The 17,775-nt window shown below is 34.8% G+C and overlaps 2 protein-coding genes across 3 annotated transcripts; both read right to left on the bottom strand.

The window, feature by feature from the left end:
* Window positions 1–882: 882 nt before the first annotated feature.
* Window positions 883–7,299, bottom strand: LOC112026532 (transcription factor E2FC). 2 transcript variants are annotated; one of them, XM_065760110.1, is made up of 14 exons: window positions 6,842–7,299; window positions 4,446–4,629; window positions 4,294–4,320; window positions 4,049–4,134; window positions 3,706–3,794; window positions 3,540–3,594; window positions 2,728–2,780; window positions 2,589–2,639; window positions 2,450–2,498; window positions 2,300–2,365; window positions 2,142–2,221; window positions 1,770–1,968; window positions 1,476–1,533; window positions 883–1,331 (listed from the first exon to the last, which is right to left on the bottom strand). In XM_065760110.1, the coding sequence occupies exons 1-14, from the start codon at window positions 7,028–7,030 to the stop codon at window positions 1,327–1,329; spliced, it is 1,191 nt and encodes a 396-aa protein (XP_065616182.1). In that variant the 5' UTR covers window positions 7,031–7,299; the 3' UTR covers window positions 883–1,326. The 2 variants fall into 2 exon arrangements, with proteins under 2 accessions (XP_065616182.1, XP_023914987.1); XM_024059219.2 differs by having other exon boundaries at window positions 2,142–2,218.
* A 1,651-nt stretch (window positions 7,300–8,950) lies between these two features.
* On the bottom strand, window positions 8,951–17,423 carry LOC112026504 (uncharacterized). Its single transcript, XM_024059193.2, has 13 exons — window positions 17,071–17,423; window positions 16,821–16,948; window positions 15,869–15,989; window positions 15,587–15,668; window positions 15,448–15,518; window positions 14,189–14,230; window positions 13,052–13,176; window positions 12,359–12,452; window positions 11,498–11,600; window positions 11,239–11,414; window positions 10,981–11,086; window positions 10,233–10,319; window positions 8,951–9,316 (listed from the first exon to the last, which is right to left on the bottom strand). Exons 1-13 carry the CDS (start codon window positions 17,193–17,195, stop codon window positions 9,227–9,229), a joined length of 1,350 nt encoding a protein of 449 aa, XP_023914961.2. The 5' UTR covers window positions 17,196–17,423; the 3' UTR covers window positions 8,951–9,226.
* Between the last annotated feature and the right edge of the window lie 352 nt (window positions 17,424–17,775).

The raw sequence follows: 17,775 nt of genomic DNA, 5'->3' as shown, positions 1-17,775 counted from the left end.
AGATCGTTTGAAGAATCGAAAAATGGAGAAGGTTTTTAAGATTGGACCTAAGTTGAACTATGATGCGCCATTAAATTGGAACAATGCCCATAAATTAGAACAATAACCAAAAAAGAAAAAAAATAAACTGATTATTGAGGTATCAAAACTTTTTTAAGAAAATTTTTATTGAAAAGAAAAAAAAAATTGATTTTTTAATTATTTTTTTATAAAAGTAGTATCAAAACATTTCTAAAATTGTTCATTAACAAATTTTTGGTTGATCTGAGACCCTTTTATTCTCATTTCTCTTCTTTTAATCCCATTTGGCTAGATCTGAAAAGTCCAATAACAACACCACGTTGGACTAAGTCACAATAATGGCAGTGAATTCAATAATCAGTTGCTCAACTCCCCCCTTCCAGCAGACCATTTACCATAGCCTGATCTGGATTCCACCTGATGAATGTATTAATAGAACTAGAGAAGTGTTACTTGTTCATCTAGAATAGATTTGAAGACTATCAAGTAACAATCACATCGTATCAGCTATAGAGTTGAGCTGAGCAATCAGGCCATTCATGATTCAACCATAGCCAGACCACTTGCATGTGACTTTCCTATAGACCATACTTACCAAAGATACGATGTGATTGTTACTTATGTGTGTATATACATATGTATATTTTCTTTCTTTCTTCTTTTTTTTTTTCAATGATAAGTAATAGTGGGGGGGGGTGGTGGGGAATGGGAGTTGTGATGCGAACTACAAACATTGGGCAAGATGCCATTACCATTAAGCTATCGCTTGAACCTTGGGGAAGAGGGGGAGGAGGTATTTGGACCCAAGTTCTCCCCATAAAAAAGACTGGATCACCGGATAGTGTCACAAAATCACAAGGCTCTTGCAACAAAATTTACTTGGTTGAACCTGCAACATTTACTAAGAATTTTACCCTCTCATTGCACCTTTACTGCATTAGAAGCCCAAAATAAAGTCACTTATTATATTCTTACATCATCAGGACTCTATCAAACCTATACCAACTATCCTATATAATATATACATCAGCGGGTTCCACAGAAGACTCGCATCTTTGTCAGACATTTCATAATCTTTGTGATTAGCTATCTTTGTCAGAAAACTGAAAATCTAGCTACAAAATCTACACTTCAAAATGTGAAGGGGAGTTAGCAAACCCTGAATCAGCATGTCATCTGGAACAACTAAGTACCTGCTTCTTATTTACATAGACATCCTGGTGTGATACTTGTGGCTGAGCCAATACAGCACTCCCCTCTGAAGAATCCTCTTGAAGGATGTCACCTATTTGGACCCAGTCATAATTATGCTGTCACAAAATGTAAATGGTAAGTAAGCTATATAGGTGTCCTTAAAGTGAAAGATCTTCAAATTGATCCAGTTGCATAATCACATCTAGAAATTCCAGGCATTGAAACTTGTTGAATATGGAACAGCTAAATAATGTGCTCACCCCACAAATCTGTAGTACTGACTTTAGGATCTGTTCGGAACCAGTAATCATTGTCAATCTGCAAATAAGCTGGTTAGGTTTCCTTCAGCATGACCCAAAATAGGAAAAGAGAAAAAACCTATAAGGTATGCTTGGAATGGAGAGAACTCATTTTTAGTGTGTTTTTGCAAATCTTCCCCTCTTCTATCCCTCATCTCCCTCCAAAACATAGGGTTACAAATCCACTTTGAAACTTAAAAAATCTGGTTTTTTTTTGTTTTTTTATTTTAAAAGAACACTTCTAAACATACTTACACCAGAGTCCGAAGGAATAATCTTCTGAATCCCAGACACCTCTGAAGCTGGAGAGCTGAAAGCTTCAGAAGAATTGTTTTGATTAACCTGGGGTGGCTGCACTGCATCTTCCTCTTTGCAGTGATCACTATTCCCAGCTGACGAGTCTGGTGATTTAGCCTGCTTAACACTCGTACTTTCATGTTGGCTGTCAAATTTGCTACAAGCATCAACAACAGGGCCATTAGAGAGAAGACACTACCTTCTCATGTAAAACATATAATGCAAGAAAGATATATATATATATATATATACATCGAGAGAGAGAGAGAGAGAGAGAGAGAGGCAGGGGGTTGTAAAGAAATAAAGCTGCACGTGCTCAAAAAAGAATACCTCAAGAGGTACAAATCAATTGGTCCAGTGGTGCTTCTAATAGTCATATTACACTGCCTCTGGTGGAAACCAATATCCTGCTGATCAAGCAGCCAACCAATCACATATATGCTAATACAATGCACAAATTTTCAAACCACATCATCCACACTACCCACCTCGTTGGGATCAGGAACTTCAATATTACTAGCCTGTGGAGCTTTTATTGCAATAAGTGTTTGATTCTGTGACAATGATAACAACCAGAAAGTAAGCTTGAGAAATCAACAGATACGGAACAAATTTCAGGGAGAGGGAGAGAGAGATACCTGGAAGCATGGAAGGCTCATAATATCTTCTCCTGTTAAAAAAAGGTACCTGACAATCCAAAGAGGCAAACTATTAACTGAAAGAACCAATATCATACACATCAGATACAGTGAGAATGTGGAGGAATTCGGAGTATACTTCTGATAATTTTCACCTTCCTTCAGGGCATTCAGAAGCTCTAGTTTTTGCCTGAGGAAAGAAAATCATGACAGCTCAAAATTCAAAACACTAAAAAGATAAATCATAGAAAAACATCTTTCTCAATTAGTGAACCAACCTTATAAATTCATCAAGACTGCATTCTTCAAGATATAAACTCGCATTTTCAGCCTGTAATGAAACAATGGAGAGAGTTCAAGTTATTGTAATATGTCAATAGGAAAGGTTAGAAAACTTGAATTTCAATTTCATTTTACAAAATATGCCAGTTACAATCAGCTTTGAACTCTCCAAACCTAGGTTGACATCAAGATATTAAGTCATCTTATCCAACCAAACAATTAATGCATCTACAATACCGTAAATTTCCGAGTCCAGCTAAAGAAAATGATCACTCATCAGCAATCTGCTTCATATGAGATCTATTTGTCTTAATCTTGGATTACTGATACAAGACTTCATTTAATGTCAGCTATCCATTGGAACTTTTATGAAGACGGATATGCTAACGATATGTTGTGAAACTGGACTTAAGCCAAATGGAAGTTTGCAAACTAGTTCACACAGCTCAACCAAACTATTCTGCATACAAATTGAGAAAGCATCAAAGATCATGTATGTTAACTTTCCATTTTTTAGTACATTTACAGAGCAAGGCTTAAGTACTTCCAGCTGAGTATTTTTTCTGTATAGAAATCTGCTTTTGTAATGACGAGTCAATCTATGAAGTTCCTGTCATGTTTCTTACTGTATGTATGCCAACACGGAATTTCAAAAGATTTACCCTCAATTTATACCATGCAAGAAGCAATAACTTGAGATGCTTATCATGCAATAATATAATCAGTTTGTAATTCTGTAAATTCAGCAATTACAAAATCAACATAAAGAACATGAAAGAAATTGAAATGACTGAAATTTTATATGCACCTTTAGTGCAGCAACTTGACCGTCCAGCTCCTGCTGGCCCACATCGCCATATCCCCTGTTTAATGCTAGCATGTCATTATCAATTAATAATAAATAAGAAAGTACAAAAGAATAAATTGTATTTTCTTTTTCTTTTTTGAATAAATGAAAAGATCAATATCATTACTTCCAACGTATATGGTTCTTTGAAGTTTTCTCTATCAATCCTATTCCTTCAAGGACATTTGTAATATCATATATCCTCCGCTTTTGAACCTGTCAAAAACAATATGATGCAAATACCCAGAGAGTATAAAGTAATCAGCACTAAACAATACCAGCAAGTTAAATTTCTGGCACAAGAATGAGTCATGCTTAATATACCTGTTGAAAAAGGATTAAATTCATATTCACCACAGAAATTCTTGTCATAGGAAAACATTTTCAAAATTACAACAGAAGCAGATCCTTTTTTAACTTCCACCGATCGAATAACAATTTTACATAGAAATTATGACAATATTTAATACCTGCAGTATCTCTGCAGTATGGTTCAGATCAAGGGTGCCATCCTTAGCCTCCTGGATCAAACTGAGAAATTTCTTGGTTAACAAGCCTGCAAAGAACATATTAAACCCATTTACCATAACCTCAGTAGCCACATCAAACAGAAAACCAACCATTCAACAAATAAATGCAAACTGTGTGTGTCTGTGTGATGTATAGAATCATATATGAAGAGCAGTAATTGAATAGAACCTTACTAAAAACTTACCTAAAGAACTGTCATAGCGACAATTAGCTGCATTCAGACCATTAGGACACTCCGTCAGCAAAAAATAATAAATTAGAAATCAATATGCCCATTACATGGGCCCAAGATATTAATATATGGACTAATTAACAGATGTAATAAAGGGATGTTACCAATATCTGTTTTCTGAGTCCCAGATTTGGATTGTTTTGGAGCCTTTGATTGAGTCTGATGCTTTCCACCAGTGCGTGACGCTGGTTTAAGTGGAAGATCATTTGCTAATTCAGTCTGTCTGGGGATGGCAGCCTGTCCACTTGTCTGGGCCTCACACTCATCTAATTCATTCATTTGCCTCAACTACAGTGATTATAGTATTTTATATAATTACTTAAAGAGGTACAAAGAATACACATCAAACACCTGCTGGATATATAACTTCTGTTCATGCAAGATTTTATAATAACCAGATAAGAGATAACAAGATGTATGAGTATATGGTTGAAACCTCTTAATTAAGAAAAGGCAAACTCACTATTCACAACCATCCCAGCCACTCCCCAACAATAATTCTTGTTTGTGTTCTCACTGCATTTATATCAATTCATGATGTACAAAAGAAAATTCACATAAATGTAAGGCCATCATAAGCTAACTGTATGACAATCGTGGATAAAGAATCCACATCTCCAATATTTAAGTCATTATTTTTGTACCAAAAGAGAAATACATAAGTAAATGTATGTGAACAATCAAGCAAAATTTTAAGTGCCATAACAATATACTTTTAAAAAGCTCTCAACACGCATCCAGCCTCCCATACCATAAAAACCAAGTATGAAACGTACAAAGTGCTCAAGACCCACTTAGCTTTTAATTAAACACTAATAAGTATGGAGTTGCATATGCATTTTCAGTTGAACATACAAGTTATTACATTTATAAAGCTTTATCAGCCCAGCAGGTAAGATATTGTTTGTCTACCCCTTACATTGTCACAGGTAACTTTTAAAGGGGATGTTAGCTGGGCTCATCAAAGGAAAACTTGGTTCATTAGATGCCCCAGTCAGATTCAGCATATAACAGAACAAAGATCTGAAAATATCTGGGGCATTGTGAAATACTTTTCAAGCCAATGAGCTCTAGCTCAAACAACACTTTCTCCTCCCATTATAATGTGATGGAGGGTGAGGTCTTGGGTTCAAGACCTGGGTGCATGTGAAAAAATTAAATAAATAAAAGAATAAGAAAATTAAATACTTTGCAAGTCATTTACATATTTACCAAATTACAACGAAATTTACTGCTTACATCTTTAAAATTATTTCTTCTTACTCACACAGTATCCCTAATCCATGGGTTTTGAATAAATATAGATTAAGAACACTTTCTATATTCTTTCTGATGATTCAATAGCCAAGACATTCCATCTACTTTGTTTAATTATTGATGTTCACATGCTGTTTCAGATTCTAGACAGTTCCTTTGTGCCCTTAGTTGAAAATATAAACCTTCTTCTTACAAAAAATGCTATTTCCACTGACCATAATTGTAGGTTGCAGATACAGACAAAAATATAATGTAAAGAATCACATTAATACATAATACCACACGATTTACCAAGATAGCAATCTAAAAGACATGCTCGAGATATATAACGTTTGTTTTAGAAATAAAAGGAAACAGCATTCCAAATTAAAAGCATGCAATATTTGCATTGAACTTGCACTTAATGCGGTTCACTGCATAAGTAACAAAATCACAAAACTTGCCCGCAGTACAAATTCATTTAACTAAGAAACAATAATTAAAAATCCTAGTAAAAAATTAAAATGCCCAACTGAAATTCTAAATGGAGAAAAGAATAAATGCTTTTACTAGAATCGTCTTGACAACATAATTTATTTATTTTTGGATGATTTAGGAGTACTTCACTCAGATTAGTTGCATGTCATTGTTAATCAAACTCCTACTCCACCTGCCAAAACCAATTACCGGGTAATCTATGGGGCTTTTCACCTTTGACGGGATAAAAATTAGTTTCCCCAAACCACAACACAATGCCAAGCAGAGTTATAAATATTGAACCATATCAGCTCGTTCGTCTATAATTTATCATACTGGCCAGTGCCACAAATCCAGTACACCTACCCTTTTGAAATATACCATCCTATTATACCAGGTTGTTTCAGTACCGGCTATTTTGGCTCATACAAAATCATTCAAAAAAAATTTTTTTGTTTTTTTGTTTTCTTAGTATGTAATGAATAAATGAAATAATATCTTAATGTGTTGAATAGAGAATTAGAGATCATAAGAATGAATTCTGTTTCTTTGATTCAGATAATGCAAATGGTTATATGAAGTTATTTTGAGTTCATGAATATATATATATATATATATATATATGGATCGCAAAAATGATACACTGTGATCAAACCGAAAAGGCTCTGATTCCATTCCAAAAAAAAAAAAATTCAAAACCTAACAAAATCTACAAAATTATTGTTTGTGGCAAAAAAACAAAATATAAAAGGCGTAATGTAATATGAAACGAAACGAAGAAGCTCACTGCGAGTTGGGCAAAGGTGGCGGAATGAGCAACGGAGGCGGCCGCGTGAGAGTAGGAAGGAAAGGGATTAGTAGCGAAGAAGGAGAAAGGTTGAACTCCCTGGAAAGCCGCTGCTGCGTAGGGATTGTGATTGTGAGTGTGGAATTGCGAGCCAGGTTGTTGATTTGGAGGGTTTGGATCGTTCGCCATTGAAGCGTGCTCGAGAGAGAGATAGAGAGATATAAGAGAGTGATTGATATGTTGGAGTGTTTGGAGGGAAAAGATGAGAACGAGAGTGAGAGTTTGTGTTTGTGTTTGTGTTTGTTTGGGTGTTTCAGAGTTAGAGAGAGGGAGAGTTCAGGTTTGAAAAGGAGTGAAAGAAAAGAGTAATAAGGACTAAGAAAACGGAAGAAGAGGAGAGAGAGAGATTCGATTCTTTCGAATCGCAAGCCTTCCCCGCCACTCCCTCTTGCCTAAGTTTCCTCTTTTTTTACTTTCTTTTTCTTTTCTTTTTTTCCGCTCTCTCCTTCATTCTACTTTTTTTGAGTTCTTCTTCATTTGGGCTTCTTTTGTTTTTCCTTTTTGGGTAATGACTTCGAGCCCATTTGTATCTTTTTTTTGGGGCTAAATAAAAAGGTGTCTTGGGTCTCGACGTGGACTAATTGACTATACGCGACGTGACAGTAAGAATAACATAACGTATACCATTAGAGACTTTATAAGGCTATTATTGTTGTATCTATTGTTTCATTTTGACTTATCAAGATTTGCTGGGTTCCAGTTAGCTCAACTAGTAAAGTCTTTGATAATTAAATAAGAAATCTGGAGTTCAATTCACGCGTACACCAAAATCCAATTGGTGTCTTGGTTTGATAATAAAGAATTATCATCAAGAGCGAACAACATGGCTTGAAATTCTCTAAAAAAAAAAACCAACAGATAATTACTAAACTATATTATTAAATATGGTTTACAAAATCTATTTTAGATTTTAATAACAAGCAAAGATTTGCTTGCAATTATTATAAACTATTGAGATAAGTGCTTTTGTAAGCAAATAAATCTAGCTGAACAAGTAATGTTTTTAGAGTACGAATTTGGTAAAGATAAGGTGTAAAACTGATATTTTATACTATCCAATAAGAGATTATCACATCAACATTTTACTTAAAATTCAATACATCGTACCACATATAATAACATTTCAATAAACTCCCAATTTTTTTGGATTTATATATGGATATTAGAATTGGTTAGGTGTAATTGTGCTTATTCTTAAATATATGATAAGATAGTATGACATATTGGAATCAAAAGAGTAAAACATGAGTTTTACACTACATTCTTACAGAATTTAGTCTCATGTTTTTATGGTATGTTTGGTTATGATGGAAAGGGAGGGGATAGAAATTAGAGAAAGAAAAATGGAATGGATTTTTTCATTTGTACCGACTATTTATTTCCTTTCAAATTGGGAAGAAAATGGCTTTGAGGAAGAAGTACAAAATTACCCTCATTTTTTAATTAATTATCTCTGCCAAACACACCTGACGAAACATACAATTTTTTTTTTCTCCTATTTTTCCATCCTCCCAACCAAACAAAGCCTCGACTTTCATAAGAAACTAAAATTCTTAAAACTTTATTTATCATACCCAAGTGAGAAAAAGGTTACTCCTAAATAAAATACCAGCAACTAAAATTCTTAAGACTTAATTTATCATACCCATGTGTGAAAAAAATGTTACTCGTAAATAAAATACTGCATGCTAATACCCCTCCCATTGAATCCTTCAATTACCTCCCATTTTAGCTTGGATGTGATACAAATGGTATTTGCTTGATTTTTAAGTGCCACCAGTTTTGCATCTAAATAAAAATGGAAGGAAATGGGAGGGGGATTTAATGGTAGGAAATCTTATCCTTAGAGGTAAGGCATCATAATATTATACCGTACAGACCACAAAAGAAACACGACTAGCTGACTACCGAATCTGATACCTGAAACTCATCTTATGCGAAATTGCAAACACCACATTGGCTTATGATTGATTCAAGAACTGAATTGATTAGTGAACTGAAAACTAGAGATTTCAACCCATACACTCTTCCCACAACAAACCAAAGACCAAAAAAAAACTAGAGCAGAAGCCCAGATCATCATCATAAACTCATAATGGGAAACTAATTAAAGAATTTAAAGTGCCGTAACTAGCAAATGGAAAAATCAAAATGTACAACAGACTGCAACCACGCAAGGAAAAACTGCAGTAGTTGCAGGTTTACAGATAATATAAAAACTAAAAGCTAGTGTACATTCGGGAGACATCTGTTTTCCTTGCCAACAAATAAGCAATGCAGGCAAATGGCCACAAACGGAGCAACCTTTTTCCATTGTAGGCGGGATTAGCTGCTGCTACATATTTTAATCCCACTAAGAATATACCCACCAAATGCACTCATTTGCATGCATGGATGGGTCCGTGAAGGAAGTACCTGCACAAAATTACCAAAAATCAAGAGGAAAGGTCAAGTATATCATTTGAAGGACAACGCCCTATCTATCCCCTTGCATAGATATATTTCAGACATCAATCAATGGGATTAAAAATAGAATGAAGATGTCAGTGTTTCAAATTTAGCACTATAATGGGAACAGTTATTAGCATTGCCTATAACACCCCCCCCCCCCCCCCAAACAAAAAAAAAAAAAAAAAAAAGAAAGAAAGAAGAAGAAGAAGAAGAAAAATGATGGATCTTTACTTTAAAGCACTGTAGAATTCTAAAGAATGACTCAACTTTTTTTTCTTGATAAGTAAAGAATGACTCCTTAACTGGCTTCAACACAATTTACAATTCAAGAAATTTGCTGTACCAGTGTGTTAGTTGACAAGTGCACTAAGAACATCAGTAATAGGAGACAATCAACAACTTCACAAGCAGCAGCATCCCAATCAATGGAAGGGAACCATCAACAAGAGAAGTTACAGCATTTATCATACTTCTGCATGGATGGTTGGCCATTTAGGTCATGGCCTCATCCTAAGCCCTACCCAGACAGGTCCGCTTTTGCTCTAGAGTTTGTCTTAGCCTCTTAGGTATGGATAATTAAAAAGTCCACTCTGGTGAGTTCGTTTCTCACAAAGAGTGCATTCAAGTGATATGTATGACTCTCTCTCTCCCTCTCAAGCATATGCACACCACACAAAATTTATGTATTGAGCAAGGAAAATTAGAATATTAAAATGGATGTTGACACAGAAAATTCCACTAATTCTTTTTTTTCAATAACATTTTAACAATGAATATTTAACCGCAAAACATCTGTTACTGTTGGCAAAAAATATAAGATTACAAATGTAGAAGAACTTCCACACCATAGAGTACATAAAAAGCAAGCAAAAAACCAAACCTGGTATTCACGCAACCAAGGTTCTGAAATTTGCAAGCCAATTGCCATCTTCCCAAGCTGCAGATTATGCATGCAAGTTGCAAGAGGCTGCATTCAACAGAAAAAGTAGTTTGGTTATTTTTCTATCAATAAGTGAATGCTTATCTACTTATCCAAAAAAAAAAAAAAAAAAAAAAAAAAAATGGGAAGAAGAAGTGAATGCCTATCCATGAATCAAACTGCCTTTTCATGATGATTAACATGAAAATTTTATTAAGAGGAGAAACCTTATTTACACAGGTTGTATAAAAAAGGTTCACCTAAGAATCTACAAATCGAATTCCATCTATAAATTATGAAAAACATTCATATAGAGGGAACAGTAGCAACAATCCACTAACCTGAGTCATTACCAAACCAATTCAGGAGTTTCAGACTTGTTCTAAAACAAACTACAACCATGTCAACATGATCACATATAATAGTTGCAAATCAACTGTTGGGAACTGAGCTGAAACTTTCAGATTTTAAGAATAAAAATCCCTTAGATTGCTATACCACAATTATCAATCTAGCATTAGATCACCTACTTTTGAATTTTTGAACTACTCCAAACACAAAACTTAAAAGAAATTGGACCAAAACCAAGTGGAAGATTCGATAATGGAGCAAAAAGTGTTCCAAACTCACCCTTTCAGAAAAAGTGACAAAAAAGACTCACATTAAAAAGTCGAAATTTTCTTAATACCAAGATTTTGAAAGAAATGACCTGAAGATACTGGTGATAAATTGCAAAAGGAGCTGAATTTGCTAGGAGTGGCAAAAGATCTTTAAGCAGACTCCAAAGATCCAGCTCTGGTGCGGCAATTATTAGGCTGCATAAAATATTTAAAAGCATTGTCAACTAATGCTTCTTCTGATTAGTATACCAAACATTCACTGACTGTAGCTCCCAGGAAAATGAGTATTTAAAAAACCATCAACTAAAATTTTCTTCTGATTTGTTAACCAAAAACACAATAATTACCTAGAAAAACCATTTTCCTTCCACAAGTCAATGGCTTGTTTTGAAGCCTTATTTCCAGCCTTTGTGGACTTGCCCGTTTTGTTTACAGGAGAAACAGTGGCCTCAGAAATAAGATCTGATTTCTCATTTTCAGTAGGAGTAATCTCTTCTGTGCCAACTGATGAAGACATTTGATTCTGCACAATCAATCTTGTGACAAAATTAGGGGACCTAAAATGAAATATATGCTGAAAATAAGGCAAAGTCACTACTCACTTACATTTGACAGACATTCCATGTTAAGGTCGTCTCCCTGCTGGTGAATTTGTTCAGAAGTTCCATTTTGGGATAGAGAGAGGTCAGTCAGAGGAGACCGCACAATCCTGAACCAAAATTAATTTAATAATAAGCAAAAAAAAATACCCCACAACAAGAGAAAAAAGGGGGGGATAATCAGAATATAAACTAACATAACCATCAAAAGGACATGGCAGAAAATAACAAGGCAATAAAGCCCACAAAATTCAGGATATAAAAGGACTAAGAAAAACTTGTGGCAAATCCTACATTTAATTAATGTCCCATCACTACCCAAGAAAGGCACTGGCCACCTCAACCATTCTGGGCAGCTTCTATCATAAGGAATCAACCATAACATCTAGCCAGCAACTTGGACCAGTTGATCCCTGGGCCAACTAAATCATCAGGCAAGACGACTACATTTTTAATATTTCTTGTGAAATAGTAACCTAAATCCAATCCATGTTTATGCACAAAATATTGTTCAACTACCAATGGTTGCTAGTTAACAAAATGGGAGCAGGGGAATAGCATCACACCTGCAGGTATTGAAGTCAACCTCTTTCCCTTTCTTGCTCTCCTGCTGGCCACCTTTAGCCATCATGCGGAATAATATGAACTAGCCCATAATATCCCACCCAATGCATATTTGATTGAAGCCCAAGTTTTGAGCTCAGATTGGAAAGATTTGGTTGGAAGTCAGAGTGTGCTGGGAAGGCCAAGTAATCCTTATTCAAATCTCAATGTAATGCTAACTTGTTTCCGCATAGGGGGGTCATTAGAAAAGAACTTCAAGTAACTGCAATTCTGTAAAAATGGGAGAACTCAAAGCCAGATTTACCTCTTACAAATTTCATTACTTAAGTTGAATATTCTGACTATATCAATAGAATAAGGAGTGCTTCCAAGGTATGTACTGCAAACATAACCAGTACCTGCCACACAAAGAAAATCATAAAAACAACCAAGACAGTACATGCAACAATTGCTCTCAATTACATGAGTCAACCATAACAACAAAATTTCCTCCAGACAACAAAACTATACCAATCCAACCCTGAAATGAAGTGCAAGAAGAAGTTCTGGGAGACCACATTGTCCACGCTAGTCAAAATTAAGCATTTTGAAGTTTACCGTAAGGAGAAGGTAGACCCAAAAAAAAAAAAAAAAAAGTTAATGCACTAATTGAATGTATCAAATGGAACTCCTCTTATAAATACTAGACTTAATACAACCAATGGATATTTGGCTCAATGAATTCTTCTCAACCAATACAAGTTGGCAACATGTATATTTTTTTCTCTACTTTGTGCTCTTCATTTTGGGGATAAGTAAATTCAAAGGCGTTACTGATCAATTTGAATGGATGTTTTCAGGGGTATATGGTCTGAATCTAGACTCTGATCGATTCCAGCTATGGTAAGAGTTGGTCAGCGTCTTCAATTGGTGGGAACTTACATGATGATAAGTATTCAAAAAAAAAAAAAAAAAAGAGAGAAATTCACAATTTGAAGGGAATGAACATAGAACAAACCTCCTAATCGTTCTGCCACAGCACCAGTTAGAAGGCCACCAACCATATCCACTACGAGAACATCAGAATTTGCAGTAACATTAGCCATGGAAAGAAGAAGAGATAATGCATCCACTCGCAAGAATCTGAATCACAGGCAAACAGAAATAAATAAATTAAATTATGAATACATAGAAAAGTTTAGTCTAAAGAATATCCATGTCAAGATATCAACAACTAGATCTACTTATTATCACAATTCCATTAAAGAAAGAAGAAAAGAACAAGAAAGACAGTTTTAACTAGTTATTCATGAACCCAAGGTTCTTCATATATGCAAGTGTTGTAACCATTACTTGAGATTCTCAAAAGGCACTACTTCAACTCAAAAACACCATTACACTATTAGGGTACAGCACAAGATGAATGTATAAAGTTACTTTTAGTAGCCTATAGCATTGCTTCATAGACTGAGCAAAATGGAAAATGTTGATAGTGAACAAATCAAATTCCTAGATATAACTACATCTATAGCCAAGTAACACGATTGGAACAGTCAAGCACATCGGGTAGGCGTGGCAATATAATAGGCATTCCATAACTTTTCAGCATTCTGATTAAATACATCATATAAATAGATACATTGGAACATACGTCTACTGTGAATTAATTTCATCAATTCAATGAGGAAAAAAAAACAGAAATGAGAACAGAATATATGTATGTTAGCCTGTTAGGTTACTTACAGAAACTGGACAATAAACTGGCAAAAGACCAGTGGTGTGTATAAAGATACAAAAGGGTAAGAAAATCATAGCCTTTTTACTAGATTGAACAGACCATGTCCGTTTGCTGTTTATAACAAAAAAATTATCCAAAAAAGACCAAGCAAGGGTATCTTGCCTAGTATCTCACTGCTCCCAAGCTTGTACTTCAACTTCTACTTTTGCTAGATAACATAATATATCTTAGTTAGTCCTATGAATATATACATACATATACATACATATGTATATACTCACATACATGATGTTATTTACACTTCCCAAAATAATAGCACATCCAGACAATAAATAAGAGGAACCAAAACGAACATACATAGACATACATAAGACAGTTAACAAAATTGTTATAAGTTCATGAGAAGATGTATCATACCCAATTCTTGCTGGATATTTCTTGAAGTATGCCTCACATATACTGGGGGGAAAAAAGGTAAATACAAATTAGATATTATCATTTGAATATACTGGGCATGTTCGAAAGAAATGACAGTAAAAGGGAACACTTTTCACCCCCACTACCCTTTACATAAAAGTACTCACAGGATGCTCTCCTATGCACATGATATATTTCTGGATAGTTCACACACATCAGTAACATGAAGATGTATCAAGTATGCTTTAGCTTTCTTCTATGTTGGATGACTTTATCCATACCAATCTTCCCAATCATATATGTTCAAGCACCCAACATCTTAAAAAAACTAAATTTGCAACATGTTTCTTTTATTTTCTTAAACACTATATGATAATTGTCTGCCTTAAATGTCTTAAGCTTCCATTAATGGAAAAAGCTCTGCTAAACCCACAAACTGGGCCAATTGAAATAAGTCAAATTAGAAAATCATCCACTAAGTACTATCCATGTAAGCACATATAAAAGATAACCACTAATTGCTCCTAATAGACCAACAAACTAACTAATCTTGGTTTCTTCCAAGGATGACAGACACCATGGAATGAGAATTGGTGCCATCCTCATTTTTTTCTACTCTTGCCATAGGCTATTTAAAAGGCAGTCCAGTGCTTCCTCTCAGGATTGATAATTATGAGCCAAGCTGCTCTGCCCTTGTTTTGAGCCTCATTTTTTAAATGTGATGAGCTTGAAGCCTTGATAAAAAGCTAAGTTCAACTCATGAAGCTAGCAAGCTGCTCAATGTTGAATGAGCCAACCTCAATATCGAGATTAGCTAATATGCCCAAACTTTTATTATATAAATGTCCATCTGCGCTCAAGCTCAAAAGCTCAGCTTCACTCAAGCACAAGCCAGGCTTGAGCACTATGGTTTTTATCAAGTGGAGCTTGAACAATCATAGATCCCTCGTGCTTCCCTCAATTCCAACTCTATTTCATACTCAAAAGAAACTGATGTAAATTATATACAGAGCCTTGTGATAAGTTTTTTTTTTTTTTTTTTAAATTTTAATGTCATTCAACAGTTGGGAGGAATCAATTAATGCTAAGTATTCATCTTTTTCCATAAGTGAATGCTGAGTCACAAAGAAAAAATCTAGAGAAGGTTTCAGGGGCTGGCAGAAAGTAAAGAATTACAATCTAATTTAGCTAATTCAAATTAATGTAAGCCCGAAATTGATGTGTCAGAAAATAAAATCATTCAAGCAAGGCTAACTTACCTTCGAGCAAAAGGGCGCCTCAAAAGTACTTTGGGTGCATATTTCTTCTGCTTCTTAAGCCTATATTTCTCCTGCAAATGTACTGAAATAAGCTTTCCTTCAAAATAACAACTTTTGACAATCTAATTCTCTAACTTACCTGTGAGAACAATGTTTTCTTTTCAAATGTTGCACTATTAGCAATGAGAGCTTCAACTATTTCATCACCTGTTGCACCCTGACTGCAAAAAATAGTGAGCAGTAGTTAAATTTCTAGCGTGTTTATCATGGATCTATTTGTAGTTTGTTTATCATTATCATTTGATCCTTTTTATAATTATATGTGATAAACATAAATTCAATTTGGTAGAAGCCTAGATGTAATATACAAAAATCAACTTTGGAATAAAACTTCCAGCTAACCAATGCATGATGTTCTCACCTCCGCATTGCATTTATTTCTTCACCTGTTAGGCTTTGGGCTTTATTATTATCAACTAATGCTCGATTATCTTTGATTTCATCTTGTGATTCAAAGTCTCCTTTCTCCTGAATATTATTTCCTAAGAAGAAAAACTCAACAACAAAATGAATAAATAAAACAGAAAAGATAAGATGCTAAAGGAACGAACAAGGACCTTCAAATATATACATGTAAGATATATACACGCATAAAAAGAAATTATAAAGTGAGGTAACAAAGAGAGAAAATGTTAAACTTCACAACTACGACAAGCAGAGATAGACTTCTAGAGTACAGTGATGAAAGGTATACACACACCTAATTAATAGTTAGCGGTTTGAAGGTACTTCATTTGTTTGGTTGAGATGAGAAAGTAAAAGAAAGGAAGCTAACTAGATACTTTTATCAATTTCATCCATTGAAATCACATCATTCTTTTAATGTAACCTGACTAGCAGCACCTTCATCATGAACTACACACCCCACTAGAGCAATTATTTGTAATTAAAATAGCAAGTAAACAAGTAAAGCATGTGAATTAAGCAAAGGCAGATTGCAAAGGCAACTCCAAGTTATATTTTACATTAGAATTATTGCCCCATAGTTAAACAGACACTGTACTTCCTTGTCATGTAACATTTGTAAAACAAAACACAGTTTAGGCACCATAAACACAAACAAATTGAAAGAATGCCACCTAGTTTATCCAAACAATAAAAAATGTCCGGTTAACGGGTGCCATAGGGCATTCATTAACTTTGAATTTTATGAAACAGTCAAGTCGAATCGGGCTACTCTCAGTTAAAGGGGTATTTGGTTAATAGCTTTTGCTACTTTCCAATGCAGGTGAGACCCATTTGAAGCCTCCTTAACTATACCCATTATAAGATTAATGATAATAAATCAAAAGGCAGTGACTTAAGAACCAAACCTTCAACAGTTGGAACAAAGCGAGCCAAACAATGCCCTTTGTTTCCATTTTCGACTTGAAACAAAGAACCAAAAGGACAACCAATTAGGGGTTGCAGAGAGTAAGTCTTATTCCCAATTTTCAATGTCCTGCAAAACCCACCAGCCCAAAAAAACTCACTGAAACTTTCCATGGCAATTTATATTAAATAAAATACAAAAAAAAACCCACAAAAAATAACAAAAATTTTTAACGAGAAAAAAAGACTTACGAGCCAGCAGAGAGGCGAGCGAAAACCAAACGATCGCCATCGTTGATGTCAAGCAAGACACTACAACCTTCCCAGGTAACTCTAGGGTTTTGAATTGAATCGGATTGGGAATTATTTTGGGACATTATTATGATTCTTTATTGAAGAACAAGAAAAAATCAGTCTAATAGTGAAGAATATATGAATAATAATTAAAAGGAAAATTTTAAAATAGAAAGCTGAAAGAGAGTCACAGGCATTAGAACCCTGATTTTATAGTTTAGGGTTTAAGGCTTTTTTAAGGTTTTGAGAACGTTAATAATTTGTTGCAGAATAAGTATTTCCCGGTAAGCAGTGTTCTTAGTCGGCGTTTCAACCCGGGACCATATAACCTGCAATATATTATATATAAGAGGTGGCCCAATTAAAATATGACACGTCAGTTAAAATTGCCAAGTAGACAATTCAAAAGCCAGCTCAGCTCACCTTATCTATGTAACTAAATAAAAAAAAAAAGTATGAAACAGTCTCATAAAACAGTCTTATTAGATAATTTCTCAACCAAGAGAACATATCAATTCCTACAATTTATAATAGGTAAGGGTCGTCAATGGGCCGGGTCGGGCTGGCCCGGCCCATTTTTACTTGGCCCAAGGGCACAATGGACTGGGCATAATGGGCTATTAACTAGTTAACGGGCCGGGTCGAGTTGGGCCGAAAGAGAAA

The sequence above is a fragment of the Quercus suber genome, unplaced genomic scaffold (assembly GCF_002906115.3).
Source record: "Quercus suber isolate HL8 unplaced genomic scaffold, Cork oak 2.0 scaffold_353, whole genome shotgun sequence".
Taxonomy (NCBI): Eukaryota; Viridiplantae; Streptophyta; class Magnoliopsida; order Fagales; family Fagaceae; genus Quercus; species Quercus suber.
Note: the sequence above shows the minus strand (reverse complement) of the source record. Positions and strands in the feature narration are given on the sequence as shown.